The sequence below is a fragment of the Mandrillus leucophaeus genome, unplaced genomic scaffold (assembly GCF_000951045.1).
Source record: "Mandrillus leucophaeus isolate KB7577 unplaced genomic scaffold, Mleu.le_1.0 Scaffold290, whole genome shotgun sequence".
Classification (NCBI taxonomy): Eukaryota; Metazoa; Chordata; class Mammalia; order Primates; family Cercopithecidae; genus Mandrillus; species Mandrillus leucophaeus.
This window is the reverse complement of record NW_012103032.1, coordinates 398,168-406,887: the sequence shown is the minus strand read 5'-3', so window position 1 is coordinate 406,887 and position 8,720 is coordinate 398,168. Positions and strand designations below refer to the sequence as shown.

At 52.5% G+C, this 8,720-nt stretch overlaps 1 protein-coding gene across 1 annotated transcript; it reads left to right on the top strand.

Annotated features, from left to right (window-relative positions):
- Positions 1 to 3,312: 3,312 nt before the first annotated feature.
- On the top strand, positions 3,313 to 8,381 carry SOST (sclerostin). Its single transcript, XM_011985860.1, has 2 exons — positions 3,313 to 3,573; positions 6,334 to 8,381. The coding sequence occupies exons 1-2, from the start codon at positions 3,354 to 3,356 to the stop codon at positions 6,753 to 6,755; spliced, it is 642 nt and encodes a 213-aa protein (XP_011841250.1). The 5' UTR covers positions 3,313 to 3,353; the 3' UTR covers positions 6,756 to 8,381.
- The last annotated feature ends 339 nt before the right edge of the window (positions 8,382 to 8,720 follow it).

Sequence of the window (8,720 nt, the reverse complement as noted above, 5' to 3'; positions counted from 1 at the left end):
GATTACAGGTGTGTGCCACCATGCCCAGCTAATTTTTGTATTTTTAGTAGAGACAGGGTTTTGCCATGTTGGCCAGGCTGGTCTCGAACTCCTAACCTCAAGTGATCTGCCTGCCTCGGCCTCCCAAAGTGCTGGGATTACATGAGTGAGCCACTGCACCTGGCTGCATTTATGTGACAATTTTGAAGTGAAAAAAAAAAAGAAAGACAGAAATGGAGGTTAGATGAGTAGTTGCCAGGGGTTAGTTGTGGGAGGGAGGGCAAAGGAGGGAAAGAGGTGGGCAACAGGAAAAAGACTTGTGATCACAGAGCTGTGCTTTATCTTGACTGTGGTGGATCCCCAAATTTACACGTGACAAGATTGCACAGAACTAAGTATACACACACGTGAATGTGTGTGCCCACAGAGAGTACAGGTTAAACCACGGGAGATGTGGGTAAGATTGGTAAATTGTGCCAATATCAATATCCTAGTTGTGCTATTGTCTTATAGTTTCTCAAGGTATTATTGTTGGGGGAAACTGGATAAAGGATACATGGAGTCTGTATTTTTTTTTTTTTTAATTTTTTGAGACAGGGTCTCACACCGTCATCCAGGCTGGAGTGCAGTGGCACAAGTATGGCTCACTGCAGCCTCAATCTCAACCTCAAGTGATCCTCCCACCTTAGCCTCCCGAGTAGCTGAGACCACAGGCGTGCGACACCATATGCCCAGCTAATTTTTAAATTTTTTGTAGAGACTAGGTCTCATCATGTTGCCCAGGCTTTTATTTATTTCTTATAAGTATATTTAAATTTATAATTATATCCTAATTTAAAAATTTTAATTTAAAAAATTACTCCGAGGCCAGGTGTGGTGGCTCAAGCCTCTAATCCCAGCACCTTGGGAGGCTGAGTTGGGCAGATCACCTGAGGTCAGAAGTTTGAGACCAGCCTGACTAACATGGAGAAACCCGTCTCTACTAAAAATACAAAATTAGCCGGGCGTGGTGGTGCATGCCTGTAATCCCAGCTACTCGGGAGGCTGAGGCAGGAGAATTACTTGAACCTGGGAGGTGGAGATTGTATTGAGCCAAGATTGTGCCACTGCACTCTAGCCTGGGCCACAGAGAGACTCTGAAAAAAAAAAAAAAAAAAAAAATTCAGTCGTACAAGGATGTTCACAGCAGCCTCACTGAAAATAGGAAAAAAACTGGAAATAACCTAAACTACTCACAATAGGAGTCAGCTAAAACCCTGGGGGTTTAATTCCAGGGAATACTGTGAACAATGACAAGTTTGTGGACTGAGTAAAAATAAAGAGCTGTCAATGACTTAACATTAAATGAAATGGCAGATGTCACAGCAGGTTCTCACTGAGCCATTGGGAGGGGTGGAGATCATTTAGAGGTTCAAGTCCACTGGATTCTTCTTTTTCCGTTTAATATTACTTCACTTCCAAATAAGGAAAGGACAGGAAATCACGTCCAGTCCTGAGCCTTGCCATCCTGCAGTCACCCGCAGGTGGCAGACGTGTTCCAGGGATGAACCCTGCTGCCTCTTTAATGCAGATGGTCCAGCCGCTCCCAACAGCAGATGGGGCTATAAGCATCCATCCTACCTGCTCAAGGAACCCAGGCATCAGAACTGCTCTCTCCCAAGTCCATTGTGAGAAGGCAGTCGTCTGGCCATGAGAGGGTTAACAGTCCACATTCCAGATCGAGGGAAAAGGAGGCTGGAGGGTCATAGACAAGGGGAGGGGGCGCAGAGGGCCAGCTTCTCACAACACTACCGGCTCTGCTGGGACAGATAGATCACCCCCAACAATGGCCACAGCTGTTTTCATCTGCCCTGAAGGAAACTGACTTAGGAAGCAGGTATCAGAGAGGGCCCTTCCTGAGGGGGCTTCTGTCTGGCTTGTAAAACTGTCAGAGCAGCTGCATTCATGTGTCGGATGATGGATGATGGAAAGGAGGACAGTGGGCTGCAGATGGACACAGCGACTTGCAAGTTGAGGCAGGTGGCAAAGGGCTTGCAGAGGCTCTGCAGGTGGGGCATACTGATTCATTACCCAGTTAAAATACCAGGAAGATATGGGCAGCCTGTTCGCAGGAGCTGCTTGTCCTCAAACAATCTGTCTTCAATGAAAGCTTCCTCTGGCCTGCCTTTCTCTTCTGGCACCTCAGGTGTGAACCTTTCTCCCCCATGCCTCTACTGGCCCTCCCCTCCCTGCCGCCCCTGGCCCTGTGCCGCTTATTATATGCAGGGCCAATAAGGCAATTTCTTCTAGCTTCTTTGTGACCAGTCGGTCCTGGGATGGCTTCATGGAACACATCCTGTGGTGTGCACCAATGAAGCTCTCCATACAGGACTCAAAAATGTTTTTGAAAAATGTAACCAGCTGGAAGACAAGAAAATAAAATGTCAGCACTAAAAACGCTGGCTGTGGCTTTTGCTAAGGAAAGGAATTTGGTGTTGTCTGCTTGCACGCACAGCCTGGTTGGGGAAATGACTGTCTTCAGTACATCACCCTGCAAGCCACAGTGAGTGCCCTGGCTCAGAAGTGCCTGTCACGGTGCACAGGATCCCCAAGGAGCATGAGCTGGGATTTCCTCTGTGCTCTCCATCACAGGAGCCTGAGTGACCAGCGCATCCTCGATTTGTAACCAGAATCCTGCCCCATCTCCCAAGTGGGCACCCTTGCTCTGGCCCTCTAGTTCTCTCTCTTGCCTTCCGGAGAATGCCAAGACAGGCTTTCTTAGTCAGGTCAATCAATGCTGAGACTTGTGGAGTTAGGACGAATGGAATTTCTTTAAAAGCATCATTTTGCCTCTAGCTGGGTCTATGGGGGTCAGACACCCCTTGGGCCATTTGTTGGTGGGGTGACAAATGAACTTGGCCTGAGAAATCGAGTAGGCTGGGCTCAGCCTCACGAAGCACTCGGAACTGCACACTCTCTTTGTTGAGCGGGTCCACAGTTTGTTTTGAGAATGCCTGAGGGCCCAGGGAGACAGACAATTAAAAGCCGGAGCTCATTTTGATATCTGAAAACCACAGCCGCCAGCACGTGGGAGGTGCCGGAGAGCAGGCTTGGGCCCTGCCTCACACGCCCCCTCTCTCTGGGTCACCTGGGAGTGCCAGCAGCAATTTGGAAGTTTGCTGAGCTAGAGGAGAAGTCTTTGGCGAGGGTTTGCTCTGAGCACACCCCTTTCCCTCCCCCCCGGGGGGGCTTAGGGAAACATGGGACCAGCCCTGCCCCAGCCTGTCCTCATTGGCTGGCATGAGGCAGAGGGGGGCTTTAAAAAGGCGACCGCGTCCGCTGGAGACCAGAGCCTGTGCTACTGGAAGGCTGCGTGCCCTCCTCTGGCTGGCACCATGCAGCTCCCACTAGCCCTGTGTCTTGTCTGCCTGCTGGTACACGCAGCCTTCCGTGTAGTGGAGGGCCAGGGGTGGCAGGCCTTCAAGAATGATGCCACGGAAATCATCCCCGAGCTCGGAGAGTACCCCGAGCCTCCACCGGAGCTGGAGAACAACAAGACCATGAACCGGGCGGAGAACGGAGGGCGGCCTCCCCACCACCCCTTTGAGACCAAAGGTATGGGGTGGTGGAGAGAATTCTTAGTAAAAGGTCCTGGGGAGGTTTTAGAAACTTCTCTTTGGGAGGCTTTGGGAAGACTGGGTAGACCCAGTGAAGACTGTTGGCCTCTGCCAGCACTGGTCAAGGAACAGTCTTGCCTGGAGATGGGGGAAGGATGGCTCACTGGTGCAGCCTTCTAATTCAGGTGTAGGGGCATGAGGCAACAGACACTGGTGAGAGCCCAGGGCAGGGAGGAGGCTGGGGTGGTGAGGGTATGGCATCAGGTTATCAGAACAGGCTCCGGGGCTCAGAAAAGAAAAGGTTTCAAAGAATCTCCTCCTGGCAACATAGGAGCCACGTCCAGCTGCTGGTACCATTGGGGAGGGAACAAGGTAAGGGAGCCTCCCATCCACAGAACAGCACCTGCAGGGTGCCAGACACTCTATGCTGGCGGTGGCTGTCTCCATGACACAGACCCACGTCATGGAAGCCCCAGGAGGTGAACCCCCAGCTCGAAGGGGAAGAAACAGGCTCCACGCACTCAGTAACTTGGTAGTGAGGAGAAGAGCTGAGGTTTGAATCTGGTTTGATCAACTGCAAGATAGCCCTGGTGTGTGTGGGGGGGTGTTGGGGATAGTTCTCCACAAAGTAGTGGGAGAGGAAGGCCAGAGAGGCACCCCTGCAGTGTGCATTGCCCATGGCCTGCCCAGGGAGCTGGCACTTGAAGGAATGAGAGTTTTCCGCAGTTTTAGCCCCTGACATGGGTGCAGCTGAGTTCAGGCCCTGGAGGGGAAGACAGCATCCTCTGCACAGGAGTAGGCACATCCGTCCTTTGCGGCCACCCCATTCCCAGCCTTGCCTCATTCCAGAGGAGGGAGAAGGAAGAGGGACCCTGGGTTCCTGGTCAGGCCTGCACAGAGAAGCCCAGGTGACAGTGTGCATCTGGCTCTATGGTTGGCAGGAATCACGAGGCCGTGGGTGGGGGCTGGAATGACACTTCAGACTAAGGGCTTCCCTGCCCTCTGGCCATTATCCAGGTGGCAGAGAAGTCCACTGCCCAGGCTCCTGGACCCCAGCCCTCCCTGCCTCATAACCTGTTGGGGCTATGGGGTGCTAAAAAGGGCAACTGTATGGGAGGCCAGCCAGGACCCTGTGTCTTCCAAATGGAGGACAAGGGTGCCTCCTCCCACAGCTCCCCTTCTAGGCAAGGTCAGCTGGGCTCCCGTGACCGCCTGAAGGGCTGTAAGGAACCCAAACACAAAATGTCCACCCTGCTGGACTCCCATGAGAGGCCACAGCCCCCGAGGAAGCCACGTGCTCAAACCAAAGTCACAGTCTGCAGAGGAAGTGCCTGACTTGGGACACTATTCTTGGAAAGCCCCAAAATGCCCCCTTCCCTGGGCAAATGTCCCCCCGACCACACACACACCCCAGCCCTGCAGAGGTGAGGATGCAAACCAGACCACAAACCAGAAAGCAGCCCCAGACAATGGCAGTGGCCACATCTCTCCTGCTGTGCTTGCTCTCCAGAGTGGGGGTGGGGAGCGGCCTTCACGGTCCCCTCTCTGGTTTGGTCTTAAGACTATTTTTCATTCTTTCGTGTCACATTGGAACTATCCCCATGAAACCTTTGAGGGGTGAACTGGTACTCACACGACCAGCTATTTAAAAAGCTCCCACCCATCTAAGTCCACCATAGGAGACATGGTCAAGGTGTGTGCAGGGGATCAGGCCAGGCCGGGGAGCCCCATCTCTGCCTGCCCAGGGAGTATCACCATGAGGCGCCCATTCAGATAACACAGAACAAGAAATGGGCCCAGCAGAGAGCCAGGTAAATGTTTGTGGCAGCTGAACCTGTAGGTTTTGGGTCAGAGCTCAGTCCCCCTATGGTAGGAAAGTAACTAGAGTGAAAAACAGCCCTCAGCTCCATCCCCCAGCCCAGCCTCCCATGGGTGCTTGAACACAGAGCCTCCATTCTTGTGGGAGCCAAAAGGTGCTGGGACCCCAGGGAAGTGGAGTCTGGAGATGCAGCCCAGCCTTTTGGGCAAGTTCTTTTCTCTGGCCGGGCCTCAGTATTCTCATTGATAATGAGGGGGTTGGACACACTGCCTTTGATTCCTTTCAAGTCTAATGAATTCCTGTCCTGATCACCTCCCCTTCGGTCCCTCGCCACCACAGCAGCTGCCCTGATTTATTACCTTCAATTAACCTCTACTCCTTTCTCCATCTCCTGTCCACCCCTCCCAAGTGGCTGGAAAAGGAATCTGGGAGAAGCCAGAGCCAGGCAGAAGGTGTGCCAAGCACTTACCCTGCCCAGGCCAGGGACCCTGCGGCACAACTGTGGCTTAAATCATAAGAGGACCCCAGGAGAGAAATGATAATAGTAATACATAATAGCCGACGCTTTCAGCTATATCTGCCAAATGGTATTCTCTGCATTGCGTGTGGAATGGATTAACTTACAGTGCTTGGGGCGGCCCATTTTACAGACTGGAAAAAGAGAGAGATTAAGGAACTTGCCCAAGATGACACCAGCAGTGAGCGATGGAGCCCTGGTGTTTGAACCCCAACAGTCATTTGGCTCCGAGGGGACAGGGTGCGCAGGAGAGCTTTCCACGAGCTCTAAAGCATCTGGGACCTTCCTGCAATAGGTGTTCAGGGGAAAAAGCCTCTGGAGACAGGCTTGGCAAAAGCAGGGCTGGGGTGGAGGGAGTCGGGCCGGGCCAGGGCAGGGGTGGCCAGGCGGGCGGCCACCCTCACGTGCGCCTCTCTCCTCAGACGTGTCCGAGTACAGCTGCCGAGAGTTGCACTTCACCCGCTACGTGACCGACGGGCAGTGCCGCAGCGCCAAGCCAGTCACCGAGTTGGTGTGCTCCGGCCAGTGCGGCCCGGCACGCCTGCTGCCCAACGCCATCGGCCGCGGCAAGTGGTGGCGCCCGAGTGGGCCCGACTTCCGCTGCATCCCCGACCGCTACCGCGCGCAGCGTGTGCAGCTGCTGTGTCCCGGTGGTGCCGCGCCGCGCGCGCGCAAGGTGCGCCTGGTGGCCTCGTGCAAGTGCAAGCGCCTCACCCGCTTCCACAACCAGTCGGAGCTCAAGGACTTCGGTCCCGAGGCCGCTCGGCCGCAGAAGGGCCGGAAGCCGCGGCCCCGCGCCCGCGGGGCCAAAGCCAATCAGGCTGAGCTGGAGAACGCCTACTAGAGCCCGCCCGCGCCCCTCCCCACCGGCGGGCAACCCGGCCCTGGCCCCGGCCCCGCGCCCCACGTTTCTGTCCTCTGCACGTGGTTTGATTGTTTATATTTCATTGTAAATGCCTGCAACCCAGGGCAGGGGTCTGAGACCTTCCAGGCCCTGAGGAATCCCGGGCGCCGGGAAGGCCCCCCTCAGTCCGCCAGCTGAGGGGTCCCGCGGGGCGGGGGAGGGAGTTGAGAGTCACACACACTGAGCCACGCAGCCCCACCTCTGGGGCCGCCGACCTTTGCTGGTCCCACTTCAGAGGAGGCAGAAATTGAAGCATTTTCACCGCCCTGGGGTTTTAAGGGAGCGGTATGGGAGTGTGAAAAGTCCAGGGACTGGTTAAGAAAGCTGGATAAGATTCCCCCTTGCACCTCACTGCCCATCAGAAAGCCTGCGGTGTGCCCAGAGCACAAGACTGGGGGCATCTGTAGATATGGTTTCTAGGCCTGGTTCTGCCACTAACTTGCTGTGTAACCTTGAACTGCACAATTCTCTTTCGGGATCTCAATTTCCACTTTGTAAAATGAGGGTGGATGTGGGAAAAGGATCTCGAGGAGACTACTGGCATATGATTCCAAGGACTCCAGTGCCTTTTGAATGGGCAGAAGTGTGTGTGAGAGAGAAAGAGACAGAGAGAGAGAGAGAATGAATGAGGTTGCATTGACTCAGTGCCAAGGTCCCTTCCAGAATTCAGAGTTGTGATGCTCTCATCTGACAGCCAAAGATGAAAAACAAACAGGAAAAAAAAAAAAAAGTAAAGAGTCTATTTATGGCTGACATGTTTATGGCTGACAAACTCCTGGGAGAAGCTATGCTGCTTTCCAGCCTGGCTTCCCCAGATGTCTGGCTACCTCCACCCCTCCATCTCAAAGAAATATAACATCACCCATTGGGGCAGAAAAGGAGAGGGTCCAAGGGTGGTGGGAGGAAGAAATTACATCCACCCCAACTTCCCAAAGAGCAGCATCCCTACCCCAACCCATAGCCATATGTTAAAGTCACCTTCCGAAGAGAAGTGCAAAGTCCCAGGACACCAGACTCAAGGGAGCAGCCATCACGAACTCACAGACCAGCACATCCCTTTTGAGACACTGCCTTCTGCCCACCACTCACAGACACATTTCTGCCTAGAAAATAGCTTCTTACTGCTCTTACATGTGATGGCATATCTTACACTAAAAGAATATTATTGGGGGGAAAACGACAAGTGCTGTACATATGCTGAGAAGCTGCAGAGCATAATAGCTGCCATCCAAAAATCTTTTTGAAAATCTTTTCCAGACAACCTCTTACTTTCTGTGTAGTTTTTAATTGTTTAAAAAAAAAATGTTTTAAACAGAAGCACATGCCATATGAAAGCCTGCAGGACTGGTCGTTTTTTTGCAATCCTTCCATGTGGGACTTGTCCACAAGAATGAAAGTACTGGTTTTTAAAGAGTTAAGTTACATATTTATTTTCTCACTTAAGTTATTTATGCAAAAGTTTTTCTTGTAGAGAATGACAATGTTAATATTGCTTTATGAATTAACAGTCTGTTCTTCCGGAGTCCAGAGACATTGTTAATAAAGACAATGAATCATGACCGAAAGGATGTGGTCTCATTTTGTTAACCACACACGATGTCATTTCTGTCAAAGTTGACACCCTTCTCTTGGTCACTAGAGTTCAAACCTTGGACACACCTTTGAGTGCTCTCTGGTGGCCCTTGCAGCAATTATGTCTTCCTTTGAAAAGTCATGTCTGTTCCTTCCTTTCCAAACCCAGACCACATTTCTTCACCCAGGGCATAGTAATAACCTCAACCCTGTATCCTTTTAGCAGCCTCCTCTCCATGCTGGCTTCCAAAAACGCTGTTCTCATTGTATCACTCACCTGCTCAAGAGCCTTCCATAGCTCCCCCTTGCCCAGGATCAAGTACAGGTTTCCCA

What these genes read in the sequence shown, in the direction of transcription:
- SOST (XM_011985860.1), top strand. Translation starts at nt 3,354, where the DNA reads ATGCAGCTCCCACTAGCCCTGTGTCTTGTCTGCCTGCTGGTACACGCA. An exon ending in CCACCCCTTTGAGACCAAAG is followed by an intron (nt 3,574 to 6,333) that starts GTATGGGGTGGT and finishes CTCTCTCCTCAG; the next exon opens with ACGTGTCCGAGTACAGCTGC.